Source organism: Lissotriton helveticus, chromosome 3_1, assembly GCF_964261635.1.
Source record: "Lissotriton helveticus chromosome 3_1, aLisHel1.1, whole genome shotgun sequence".
Taxonomy (NCBI): Eukaryota; Metazoa; Chordata; class Amphibia; order Caudata; family Salamandridae; genus Lissotriton; species Lissotriton helveticus.
The window spans coordinates 697,510,088-697,524,080 of record NC_136061.1 but is presented as its reverse complement, the minus strand read 5'-3'; the positions used below and the strand labels follow the sequence as shown (position 1 = coordinate 697,524,080).

Sequence of the window (13,993 nt, the reverse complement as noted above, 5' to 3'; positions counted from 1 at the left end):
ACTCATTCTCTTCCGAACATATCCGTCGGATTCTCAGAAATTCCCCTTAGGGGATGTTTTCAATTACTGATGCCTTGTGAAAACTGTCTGCATGTAAAGTGGCATTTGTGGATGTCTCTTTGCGATGTAAAGTTGTCTGTAATTCGTTATCAAGGACATAGATCTCAGTATCTAAAAACACAACTCTTTCTTTGCTAATGGTATAGGTAAATCTGATTTTCGCTTCCGTTGAGCTCAAAATTTCAAAATACTCATGAAAATCAGCGGCTGTTCCATCCGATACAATTAGAAGGTCATCCATATAACGCAGCCACATGGCAGTTTTGTTGACTTATTTGTTGATGTTGGGGTGCCAGGCTAGTTGTTGTTCCCACCACCCCATTACAAGACATGCATATCCGGGACTGAAAGAGAAACCCACTGCACATCCTTTTTACTTTTTGGTAAATCTCTTCACCGAACACGAATAACAAAACCCGAATAAAAAGAATACAACATAGGAACAAACTACGATCCCCAAAACGCACTACACAGGACCTGCCTGGTCTCATGTGTGAGTCACATGTGATGTTAAAAGTGATTTAATTGGCTGAATTGAATGCTGTCATCCTAACCGTGATCAAGTTATCTGTGATAACGAAACGCGTTGGTTGTTCTTTCAACCTGGAGACTTTTTGAAATTAAATAGATCTGGGAAATTCTATCCTTCTGCGAGCGTGTTTTCATTTATCTGAAAGGATTTTGTGGACATAAATTTCGGCGTGCCTCTGCCTCCGAATTCGCACCGAATCTGAAGCGCCATGAATCGGAGCGATTTACGAGTGGACACAGCTACCTTGTTCACATAGTGCGGCCGCCATTGCTCAAACCTTAAATACTACCAGTGAGTCCCAAAGAAGTAGTTGCCATGGAAAACATACTGATGCCTCCATGAATGTAAAATAAAATTAACATAGTAAATAAAGCAATGGTGTTTCATAGTACGATCTAAAATGAAACAGAAAACACATTTCTTCATTGCTGAAATTAAAAAGAAAAAGAAAACGAACACCCATTTTAGAAAAAATTTGTGGTATACAAAGTAAAGCGGCACAGTATGTCACTTTATCACATCCTCAGAATTATAAAAATAAAACTAATATGTAGCCTTGATTGTATAATCATGGTAATCTGTCGGGATGAAACGTGTACACATTAAAATGTGTTGTGTCTCCCGCATACAACTCAAAATGAGAGATTGGGACAAAAACAATACTATGAATTGCCAACTTAAAAAAATTCCAGCAAGTTGGTACAATCCAAGACCCCCAGTCATGCACATCATCAGCCAAAAGAGCAGATTAGGCCCAAGCAGCTTTTATCAGAACGCATACTTAAATCCCAAGTGGGCATACATACGACAGATAGTTCAATTAACATATCAGGTCTAGATCAGAAAGGAAAAATAATAATTTAATGGACTAGTGTCCCAGACGTCTCATCTCAATCCCAAAATGTAAGAGAAATTCCTCCCTCTGGGTCTCCCACATACACAATATAACTAAATGTTTATCACAATAACCTAAGAAGTAAATGCACAAAATGCAATTAGTGTTCGTTATGTGAAATGACCCTACCCCATTCTTGTGAAAAAATATGTAAAATAATTATATAAAAGGCCAGAAGAATATTCTGCTTGCAGCTGAAAGCGCTGGGACTGGGCTCAAGGGGCATGAGGAGCAGACACGATGTGACCAAAAACTGGGAAAGTTACAAGTGAATATACAATTCCTCATCCGAGTTCAGGCCATTGGTAATCTTGCTGTTAAGCAAGATAATGTAACAGGACTCAAGTCTATGCAATGTAAGTTCCCTATTGCCACCCTTTATGTATCTAGGGACTGAATTGATGGCAAAAAACACCAGATCAGCAATTTTGTCATTAATGTGGCGTGCAACAGAATTGGTCTTGTCATCCTTGGCAATTGCTCTCAGATGTTGGAGGATCCTTATGAGGACCATATGTTTAGTACTGCCCACATAGCATTTAGGGCAAGAACATTGGAGCACGTACACCACATACTCACTCCTACAATTCAGTAAGTGATTGATTTTCACAGTGGTGTTACTCAGAGGACAATACACCTCACGAGTATTTTGGCCGATGGTACATGCCTTACATTTGTGACATTTGTAGAAGCCTGGGGGTGCTGTTAGCCAGGAATCTGATTTTGCCATTTCTGGACTACTGGAGCATAATTCTCCCCTCATATATTTCGCCCGTCTGAATGATACATGTGGATGTTTGGTCATGGAGGGTCCAATGATTGGATCACTGCGAATCAGATTCTAATGTGAAAGAAGGATGTTCCTAACTGTCTGGTGAAAGGTGTTATACCCCATGATCATTCTCACAGAGCCCTGTGAGTTAGATGCGGTGTTAGATTTGGTTTTATTTTTACTGGGTTTGAACAACAGTGTCTCTCTAGTGATCGATTCAACATTACTCTTAGAGTTTTTAAGGACTTCTGGGCTATAGCCTCATGCCTGAAACCTGAAACCCAGCTCCGCCTGAACTGCCCACAGAGACTGAGCCTCACTGCATTTTCTCTTCATGCGCAGGTTCTCCGCATACGGAATGCTCTGTCTCAAGTTGAGCAGAAAGAAACTCTGCGAGTGAAGTATGGAATTGCCTGCGGTCTCCTGGCGGAATACTCGGGTATGGATACGATTGTCGTGAACGTAGACCTTCAAGTCCAAGAACTCGACCTCTGTTGTGCTGATGTTACTGGTGCATATAAGGTTAAGGTCGTTGACATTAAGTTGATCCACAAAGTCCCTAGCTGATTCAGTGGACCCTTTCCAAAGCACAAAGAGGTCATCAATATATGGGGACCACAGGACAATGTTCTCAGTCCATTCTTCTGAAAATTCCGAGGTGAGCACCTTCTCCTCCCACCAGCACATATGCAGATTCGCATAACTGTGGGCGAAGCAGGTGCCCATCGCAGGATATTTCTACCCTGCCCCTTTTCTTGTTTTTTATCTTTTTTTTTACTGTTTTCTTGTGACTCAGTTTTACTAAGTCACAAGATGGCTGCCAACACTTCTTGGTTTGGAACGTTGACAGCCAATACAAATTAAGCTCATGCTCTGAAGGGTTCGCAAATCCTCCTTGGCCACCAGATATCGATATTTTATACACGTAGCGTGACTCCGCCGAAAAATAAACAAATACTTTTTTGGGCTGAGCAGGCCCTTTCATTGTTTATGTGCAGGAAGGTGCTCCTGCACATAAACATTCATAAACAAATGACGATTTGCAACTTCTATGTGTACTGCATTAAGCAGCACACATAGAAGTTTCAGAACGCCATTTCAGATTGTTTATGTGCAGGAATATAGGCACCCTTGCACTATGGTGAAAGGGTGCCTGCATTGGCACTAGGCAGCTAAATTAGCACCAGCGCAGGGGGAAACTCAAGGCTGCACATTGTATTCTTGTGAATAAGGTGCAGCCCTAAGTTTCAGAAGTGGTGGAGAGCGGCGTTAAGCCAAGGAGGCTAATGATGCGCTCCGCTACTTCCTAGTAAATATGCCCCTAAATTTGTTGTAAATATGTGCATGGTAAAGGCATACGCATTGTGGGAAACATGTGTGGTACCAGCATGCATTACAACAGAATGTGTGGTTCCATCAAGCATCCTTTAATAGCGTCACCACTTCAGAGGCTCAGGGAACTTTCCTCTTTTCTGTCCTCCTCAATATCATTGTGACCATTTCTACAGCATAATGGACCTATCTTATCACACAAACCTCTGTATTCACAGGCCATGACAGAAGAAAGGAAAGAACTTGCACCTATGTCGATTCTGAACACCTATTGATAATGACTAGTAATTCAAGACCAGTAAATTGATTAGGGGTAGTCATAAACAGTCATAAGAAGAATACATGGATGCTATAATTTCTGAAGTATAAACAACAAAACCTTCATCTAAGACTGAGAACTCGTCAGTCTTCATGAAATGAAATGAATTGAAACGTAAACTTGTAAAGCGCGATTGCTGCCCTGGGGCGTCCAAGCGCTAACTAGAAAGTGAAATCTCTGTCAGGGGAAAGCAGCTGGGGGAATTAATGGTGAGCGTTAAAGAGAAAGGTCTGTAATTGCTTCCGGAAGGAAGACAGGTTAGGGTCGGCCCTAAGCTGAAGGGGAAGCAAGTTCCACAGACTGGCGGCATTGTAAGAGAACATCCTGCCACCAGCTCTTGCTCTCTTTATTCTGGGAACTATGGCCAAGAAGGCCTGGCTAGAGTGGAGGTTTTTCCTAGGGTGATACTGTGTGTTATCAAATACATTCTGTGTGTTGGTTACATTGTCGCTAGCTATGAACTGGTAATCTGTCTGCAAAGACGCCAATATACCATGATGCCTCCAAATAAGTAGTCTTGCATGCAGGAATGTATATGCACCCACAAATACATATTCTTCTGGGTGTTTAATGGAGCATCAAAAAATGAAAATGTTTGATAAATGAAAACCCGAATATAGCCCAACTACTTACAAATAATCAAACAATTAAATCTAAGCTCCAGGAATAGCTGTATGTCTGATCTCAATGTTAGACCTTAGACCATGTGAGCCTAGATGATCAGGGATTAATCCTTTATACTGACTGGTTTTCCTTGTCCTGGGTAAGAGGCTTTGTCTATTTAACAACAATCAGCATGCAGGCTTTAGAAATCAGCTCTGGTGTGAATCAAATATTGATCCACTCCATGGCATACAAATGACAATTTCTCCACGTGTTCAGATTATGAGAATCTAGATGAATCCTTGACGGCAAGAACACACACCAATATTTAGCTTTTCAAAAAGACTAACAAATGCTCTCCAGATCGTAAAATCATTGTTTAATAACAATGCTCTTCATTGAAAAGTTGATTTACTTAAACTATTGGAGGATGAATCCTGAAGGGAGATGCTGTCACAAGCATGTTGTACCTGCGAGCTTTCAAGGCTTTTTTCAAAGGCAATCTTAACAGGAACAAGATTTGGTTGGTGGAGCAATATCCGCCATTATTTGAAGAAAGTAATGTCTTCTTTCATCATATCCATCTCTCTGTTTTAAGCTGCAGTCTATTTGTTCTTTCTCTTTTGTATAAATAGTTACCGGACCATCTAATCTTATCGGTTGGATTCTCAAAATTCTCTTAAATTTCCATGGATAATCATGTTGGCCAATAGGTGGAAAATCTGCATGAGTCTGAACTGAAAATAGACATTTTCTCATTTAACCGGTACTGTTTGTTTCTTCATACGGAAAATGTGGTTCCCTGTGGTTAATCCTCATACCTTGAATTTTGTTTTGGCTCCCTACTTATTTCAGCCCTGGAAACATAGGGGCATATTACCAAGCAATAGCGATAATTATCGCTATTGCTTGGTTAGAGACAAAAATTTACCGCTGAGCTGCGGCGATTTTTATCGCAAATAAACCTTGGTATTACCAAGGTTTATCGCAAATGCGATAAAAATCGGCCGCAATGCATGAATATCGCTGAAAAGTCAGCGATATTCATGCATTATCGAGCTAATGCTCTTAGCCATGTTATCCACCTCCCATTGGATAACATGGCTAAGAACTGCTCAGGGCAGGTGTTAGCTTTTGGAGATATTCGCGCTTAGCGCGAATATCTTCATAAGTTGGTAATAGGCGATAGCGATGTTAGCGACTGTTTCCAGTCGCTAACATCTTGGCACGCCCACTTTGCATGTCATAAATAAATATCACTGACATGCAAAGTGGGGCCCAAGATGGTCGCTATCTCCTAGTAGCTGTCGCTAAATGGTGTTAGCGACAGCTAGGTAATAGGGAAATAATTTTATCTCCGCTTTCTTGGCTTTTAAAGCCAAAAAAGCGGAGATAAACCCCCTTGATAATAAGCCCCATAGTTGCTTCATTCCGTTTTTTTCGGAGTTGCCATAGAAGTGTCTCCAAATTGTGAATGATTATGCGAAATGTTTGTAAATACCCAGAAATGTCCAAGCTTGTGGATGTATTTTTCTGCATTTTGCAAGGCACACCCAACATTCGGCTTTTTCTGCTTTTAACCCTGCCTAACTTCATTGCAAAATCTGCAATGTTGGTGCACATTCTGTCATTGTAAGAGGTCTTTACCATTATAGAAATTAAAATCAACTTTGCATATTCTGTGAATCAGAAATTGGTGTTTTGGATCATAGCTTTTTTTGCCCAACTGAATGTCACTTGAACGAACAAAAGCATTTGAGAATCTTGCCAATCGTGTTTTCTTATTTGAGATTAATTGTTCATAATTAAAAAATAAACTTTGTCTTTAAATGTTTTTTCTTATTTCAAAAAAGAAGATTTCTTAAATTACAACTTAATAATTTTCGTAGAAATGTGGCTCGCGGCCAGAAGAAAGCACCAAAGAAGGCAACAATGATCCAACTAGAAAAGGAGGCTGAAAGAAAAGCTTACAATGTTGAATTTCTGCAGTTCTTGGAACGGTGAAAACGAGCTACATTTTTACTAAATTCTTTATTTTGGTTGACTTTTTTGTCAGTGTCCAGAAAAATATGCTTATTAATTTGGTGTACTTTGGCCTAATTGTGAAGTAATGAAGTCAAAAAAGGCAAGTAAGAACTCTGCGCTTGCAGAATTTTTAATTTAATAATGCCAATTTGATACTAACAAGTAACCTTTTTGTGGTGGTAAATGAACTCTGAATTAATTAAACTGATATTTCCGTGAGGCGTCAATCCCAAATAGCCACATTGGGCTAATTCTCAAAGTTAGTTATGTATGTTCGTTTAACCTACACGTGCAAATAGGCTTATTTACATGTTCAAAACAGTTTCTCTTTTCTCAGAAGTTAGTTTTGCATTCGTCAAACCAGTTTTTGATCTCCTTCCTGTAATGCAGCGGTGAGGGGAAAAACCCTCGAATTGATTAGGATATGTGAATAGGTGCTTCTCCGTGGAGAAAACACACAAAAAACGCACCAACAACTTTTCTATTTTCTCATTTTTTCCTGCATGTGAAAAATACAATGATATATTTGTATATGTGAAAACAGAATTCCTATAATTTTTTCTAGGAATACACCTGAAAACCTGTGACTTGCCTAGGGCTCTGTTTCTTAATTGGAAAACCTTTGTGAGATGTAAAAAGGTGTACATCTGCACCAATGTAAGTTTGCAAACCCATGGGAGTAGATTTCCAATTTTCTGCAAGGATTAGGTCCATGTTGTTTATGTCCTAATTTTAGACTTCTTCATTTGAATATATATCCAATCAGCTGACTCTGCGTTTTCATTTAAATATTGTATTTTCAAAAGGTTCTTTCAATTATCTCTCTAATTAACACTTTCAATTACCTATAGCAACGTCAAAAAGATATATTTTACTCTGAGATTCCCATTATTTGTGGAAATGGCAATATAGTAGACTCTACAAGGCATGGCTGTCCTATAGTTTCATAAGAAAAAATAAAATCTCATTAGAATCATTCTTGCTAAACTCAATGCATTCTTGAAAGCTCTAATATGTTAAATATTCAGTATTAATCACGTGAGCAGATAGATTACTAATGCAAATTTGATTAATTGAGGAGCTTTCTCTCTCTGTGGATGTATTGCAGTGTGGCACTCTTCCTCGTCAAAATAAAAATCATGTAAAAGAAACCTCTTGAAATAACTTGGAGATAGATGTAAATTAAGGTATACTCAAGAGAATGGGGGAAAGCCTCTAATTTGAGTAAGTTAATGCAATGTCACATACACGTTTGTTTTAATGATCCTGCTTGTTAGAGATGCTTCCAGGTGGGAGTTTAGGAACAAACTGTCCCCGCAGCCAGTGCTTGACTAGACAGCAGATGAAATCCATTGGTTCAAAACTAGACAAACATGAACCGGCATCAACTGCCTGCGTGTCCACCCCCTTGTGTGCTGGGTCTTTTGGGCACTTGCAGGAGGAGTTGGTTGTCCAGAAGACAGGCATTGGTCCCAATGACCTGTGTTGGAATACACAGGGCAGGATAGGGTATTTGCTTCCTTTTATTATGCCATATTTGTTACCTATTGCTGTAGCAGGTAGAAAACTAGCAGTTGTACTTAGTGTTTTTCATATGTATTTTGGTGATTAACAACGCTGGTTAATAAGAGTTGTTTAGCTGTGAAGAGAGGAGCTTTACTTTATAATTAATCTTCATAAAGGTGCACTTATTGGAAATCATGTTGCAAAGTTTTCGACTCTCGGTGGGCTCATGCAGCATGTGTTTGCCCATCTTCTTCTTCCTCTGAGGAAGGCTCCTCAGGCTCAGCCACCTGTACTCAAGGCACTGAACTTGCTGATCACTCATCACAGTATCCCTTTCTTTAGGTTGCTCCTGCTCTGCCTAGATTTCAAAACCTTCTATTGAATGAGGTTGATTTTGTAAAAGCACAGAAAAGATGCCCAGGGCTATTAAAGCTAGGAATATGTTGGCTGCGACCACAAACTTCAAAGATATAAGAACCAGGCGCAGTTCACTTCTGGATAAGCTAATGTTTTCCTAAGACTGTTGGTGACATTAATCCTTCTAAGTGAAAGTAGGCAGCTATTTATACACTGAAATGTTTTTATTGTTGGTAACACTTCAGTTGATTGTTGGTTCACAATAGAAAGAACAAATTAATGACGGAGCCTGGGTGCTCAAACATTCGGATGCATTGGGCTGCCTTCTACCTTCTACGTCTCATGTTGCAGCCACATGAATGAGATTTGACCTTGCTTGCTGCAGGTAAAACACAGAGGTCCAGCTCCGACAGATGTTGAGATCGTTCTGTTTCTCCTTCTCAAATAGGGCACACTCTCTGTCCTTGATTTTTTAACTGCTCAGGGTTACAGAATTTGTATTGATGGTTACATCACTTATAGGCATGTATGTATGGGCTGCGATCTTCAGACATTATTTGTAAGCGCCTCCATACAGAACCACCGAAATGGTGAAAATCATCTTCCTGCTGGCAGTTGAGTTTTATATTGCATATGTCACTGTACCACCAGACACCTTCTTCAGAGTTGGAGAAACATAAGGAGTGGGAGCGATATATTATAGGACAGCCACACATAGAAGAAGCTGCAGAATGCAGATACAGGCCTTGTAGTGTCACAGCAGAGGACGACTACATTGATTGACACATTTGCAGTGACTTCACAGCTGTGGTAAATATTTGCTTGTTATAGTGACTCGTATATGGTAGCCTAAAATCTCAAATCATTTAACAAGTAATGAACCACTCTGACGCCAGGGACCTATGTTTCAAGAATATGAACCTCTACACATAATTCTGGAAATGGCTCATTGGAAAATGTTGGTGTGCTCCAGTTATACAGTGTTGCTCTATTTAATTTAATTTATTGTGTGCTTCAAATTTATGTGGTTGCAGATGCACTTCTATATTGAACTTACCATCTGCCGCTAGGAGACTTTTTGATGAGAAGGGTGCAGAACTATTCACTTTGAATGGCCTTGAAAGAGATCAACTGGTAAGAAAATGTGTTAGAAATAATACTTTGAAAAATATGATGAGTTCTGTGGAAGGCTGCAGTGTAGATTCCCAACCTAATTTCCTTTCACCTGTTTCACTCTGAGATGTAACCGATAATATTGAAGTAACCAAGAACAAATGTACTCTGCTCATCCGCTTATATATGGGTAACATTTCTTCAAATTAGACATTGATGAAAAGGGTATTTTGTGATCCCGTGTGATCCTCTGTGTGTGTGTACCTCTTGGTTATACATGTTTGGAACTGCAAATGAGTCCTGTGTACAAGAAATGCTGTATTCCCTGGTGACAGCCTATTGACCAAGCAGAAGACATGAATTTGTGTTTCTTTGCTTCAGAGGCATTTGTCTGCTGTGTATAGCTTGGACACCCTTATTGAAGTATAAAAGATACATCTTGGTACTCAGAACCATGAGTGTGACATTTATTGGGTCCATACATTAGGTGGTGTTTAAGATAATAACCAACATTAGAGCAGATTCAGGAAACAATAGCACTGAAAGTGCTGTGGAATTCAGAAGAATATTACCCTATTAAAAAGTTGAAATGCCATGCACATGTATCCATTTGTAGGACATCCTAAAGTCAAACAGACCTATTCTAGCCCAAATAGGCTTAGAGTGGGCTTTTGGCCACCTTTTATTCACGATTCAATGGCTTTCTTGTCTATCCCATTTCCCTATTCCAGATTCAATGGCTTTTCCTCCCTATTATGTTTTTCTCTTCTAAGTAGCATTTCAGTTTAACCATGTTTTGAATGGCTGCATCTTCGCTTCCATGAATGATGCCAGATATTGTATTGAAAGCATGAAAGACTATTTTCTCTCATTCTCTCTTTCTGCGCTCCCTGGTTGTAAGAAATGGTGTATTAGTTGAGGGGAATGGGAATACACCTCAAACAATAATCTCAATCTGTCAGGGTGAACCACTAAAGTCACAAAATAAACCTGTGCTTCATCCTCTGTACAAAACAGTCAGGCTTAACTTATCGGCAATGATTAAAGCATTTATGCAGTCCTCAAACAGTAATAAAGTGAAAACACAACACAGACAAAAATCCCAAACCAATTAAAAAATATATATTACATTATAATGAATAACATGACATCAATACAACAAAATCCAATAAGTAAAAGCAGAAATATACATTTTTAAAATTAGAATAGAAAATAATGCCAAAAAGCACAAAGTTACCACTGATGTTATATTATAATGCTATACTGGGTCAAAGTCAAAAGGTTATGGCTAACTGTAATGAATGGTGGGTCAGATACAGGGATCAGGTTCATCTTAGTTGAACGTTTACCTTCAGACTTAGAAACCTTTGTGGAGAAAAAGTGGCCATAAACAAGTCATAGGCGAGGCAGGCTGCAAGCTGGATCTGAAGCAGGGCTCGATGATGATGGGTTACTGAAGAGCGAGGTCTTGGGGCAGTTGCCAATGAAGGCTGGAAAGAGGAGTCCAAAGCCATTGCTGGGTTGATGAAGCCCTCTATGTCCGAGCTTCTAAATATTTCTGGAAGTCAGAGCTCCTTCAGCAGGGCAAACCAACACAGCTAAGGCTGACTAACGATTCAACATCGACAAGCTGCACTTTGTCATCGGTCCCAGTTTACAATGTTTCTCCATGCAGAAAGTTGATGAAACGTTTCTAAGTCCCACTTCTTGCTGTTTGGGGACCAGAGGAGTAAACTTTAACACCCGCAAAGGGTCTAGGATCTAGGAATCACCACTTGGAGGTTCGGACTCACTCCAGCAGGAGGCCAGGGCAGGTTCAGATGGTACTAGTCAGCTACACAGTTGCAGGGAAAGGGCTCGCACAGGAGGTTGGCTGACTGACCTTTGGAGTCACATCTGAGGTCTTGGGTTCAAGGCAAGCTGGCCCCATCTTACATAAGGTTTCAGACATCAGGGCTGCCCTTTTTCTGATCTTCACAGGTCCTGAAGTGTTCTGAGGAGAGGCGTCTTGGGTCCAATTTTATGTCCAGTGCTAGCGTATTAGAGGAGGGTAAATCTTTGTCCAACCCCTAAACACGTTCTGGTCAGTTTTTCTACCTCCACTAGGTTTGGCGCTATCCTGACTAGAGAGATAAAAGTGAGCAAAGGCCTATGTGTGAGCTCCATATGTCAGTGACAAGATAGTCATCCTTTGAAGCTCAGGAAGGGGCTGGGCACACCCTCCATTTGAATCTTGTCAAGGGAGGAGTCCCCTTACACCCAGAGCCCTTTGTCTTGACACAGTGAAATATTGCTTTGTAGGTCTTCCACTGTCTGGGAGCACTACACATCTCACTACAGGGGAGCCTTCAGGGGTCAGGTTGCAGATGGACACTGGCAGGGAAGCTGTAAGAAATTGGATTGTAGTTGAGGAGGTGGAAGTCGCACTCCGGCAGCAACCCCAATTCTTGTTAGGGTGAACTACAAAAGTCATTAAATCAACTTGTGCTTATTATACCTCTAGTAGATTAGCCCAAAAGCAGTCAGGCTTAGCTTGGAGGCAATGTGTGAAGTATTTCTACTGTACATAAACAGTAATAAAGTGAAAACACAACACCAGACAGATCCCAAACTAATTTAGGAAATAAAGTATATTTTAATAAATAAAATAATACCAGAATAACAAAAAAAATAACCCAATCAGTAAAACCAGAGTTGTTTATTTTCGACGTTTTAAGTAAATATAGGGCTGGATTTACAGAACTAACTTAAGAAAAAATCCTAAACTTACTACCATTGTGCTATTTACAGAAGACACTTACTCATGTTGGTATTCACAGAAGGCACTTACTCATTTCGGTATTCACAGAAGTTAGGAGTCCTAACTTTAGGACTCCTAAATGCCTTCTGCGAATACCGAAAGTCTTAAAGTTAGGATTTTTCTCAGTTTAGGAGTAGTAAAGTTAGGACTCCAAACTTTAGGACTCCTAAATGCCTTCTGTGAATTCTGAAAGTCTCAAAGTTAGACTTTTTCTCAGTTCAGGAGTAGTAAAGTTAGGACTCCTAACTTTAGGACTCCTAAATACCTTCTGTGAATACTGAAAGTCTTAAAGTTAGGATTTTTCTCAGTTTAGGAGTAGTAAAGTTAGGACTCCTACTTTAGGAGTTGTTCACTGCCAGAACATGTAACACTGAATCCGATCTATCCTACTTTTGAAATACTATGCTCCCTGCTTTCTGGGTGGTTAGGGCCTACCTTACCGGTAGCTTATAAATAAGGCTCCCTTTTTTCCATTTTTACGGATTTGTACAGATAAATGCAGACAGAAAGCGATGTTTCATGTCTGCATTTATTTTTAAAGGTGGATAAATACAGAAAATGGTGCTTCTTCAAGTGAACCTGCTGTCTTTCATTACTAATAGCCCAGCAGCTGAGCAGATGGACAGCATGGGAAATGAAAAAAACAGGATGAAATTTGTTTAAATAATTGCATTTGTCAACATACATTAGTGGTATAGAGGTAATATTTATCAGTGGATGTATTGTCATGTAATATTTGGTAGCTTAAATAGCTAAAACATGACATAAATCAAAGTATGAATGTGTGATGATCCGTTAAATAAATATGGACATGTACAGTTTTACAACTACATTTTCCAACAAAACACAACATAAATATAGATAAATACAGATAAAATGGCTCAAAAATAAATATCGATAAATACAGACGGAAATGTTAAAAAAAAATAAACACCATAAAACCGGGAGCCCTACTTATAAGTAGTAAAGACAAATGTTTATGGCTGGCAAATTTTTAATTGTTTCTGCTTGAAATGGCAGTCTGAAACAGCACACATAGGGTTCTATTTGCAATGTGGTTTAAGCGATGCAAACTTTAAGTCAGATTTATGAAGCCAAGCAAGGCAACTTTGCTTGACCCTGAGTGGCTCCATAAATCTGGAGTAAGACAACACAGTGCAAATTGTTGCATTGCCTTACTGTGCCCTGGAAGGCATTCCATGGGCGTTGCATGGTTGTTCACACACAACTCCCATGGTTTTCTGATGCATTCCCAGATTTACCAGAACTGGTAAAACTGGGAAAGCGCTGAAAAGATATGCCTTCCCAGGAGGGCCGTGACGAGGAGAAATATCTTTATATCTCCTCATTACTTCCTCTTTCTATATATGCAGCAATCTGCAGCACACATAGAGGAATATTTCTCTCAGGATCGTTTTTGAAAAGGAATGTGCCTCATCCTGCACAAGAACACTCCTGCATGCAACAGAGGCACCCTTACACCATGGTGCAAGGATGCCTACATTTGTGTTATGCTGCCAAAAGGGCTCAGGCACAGAGGAAAAGGCAGAAATTCACCCTATTGCCTTAAATAAGTGCATTCCTGCCCTTTCTATGTCATGAAGTGCAGGGCCCCAAGGTGACTTTCTGCGCTGTATTGCATGACAATTTCATAAATACGCCCACCTGTTTGCAATGAA

At 39.8% G+C, this 13,993-nt stretch overlaps 1 protein-coding gene across 1 annotated transcript in view; it reads left to right on the top strand.

Annotated features, from left to right (window-relative positions):
* DCDC1 (doublecortin domain containing 1) overlaps positions 1-13,993 on the top strand; it is a 1,658,417-nt gene that overhangs the window by 1,333,873 nt on the left and 310,551 nt on the right. The window contains exons 20-21 of the mRNA XM_078683738.1: positions 6,403-6,513; positions 9,436-9,535. Coding sequence (XP_078539864.1) covers positions 6,403-6,513; positions 9,436-9,535 — 211 coding nt within the window. The remainder of the gene's footprint in view (positions 1-6,402; positions 6,514-9,435; positions 9,536-13,993) is intronic.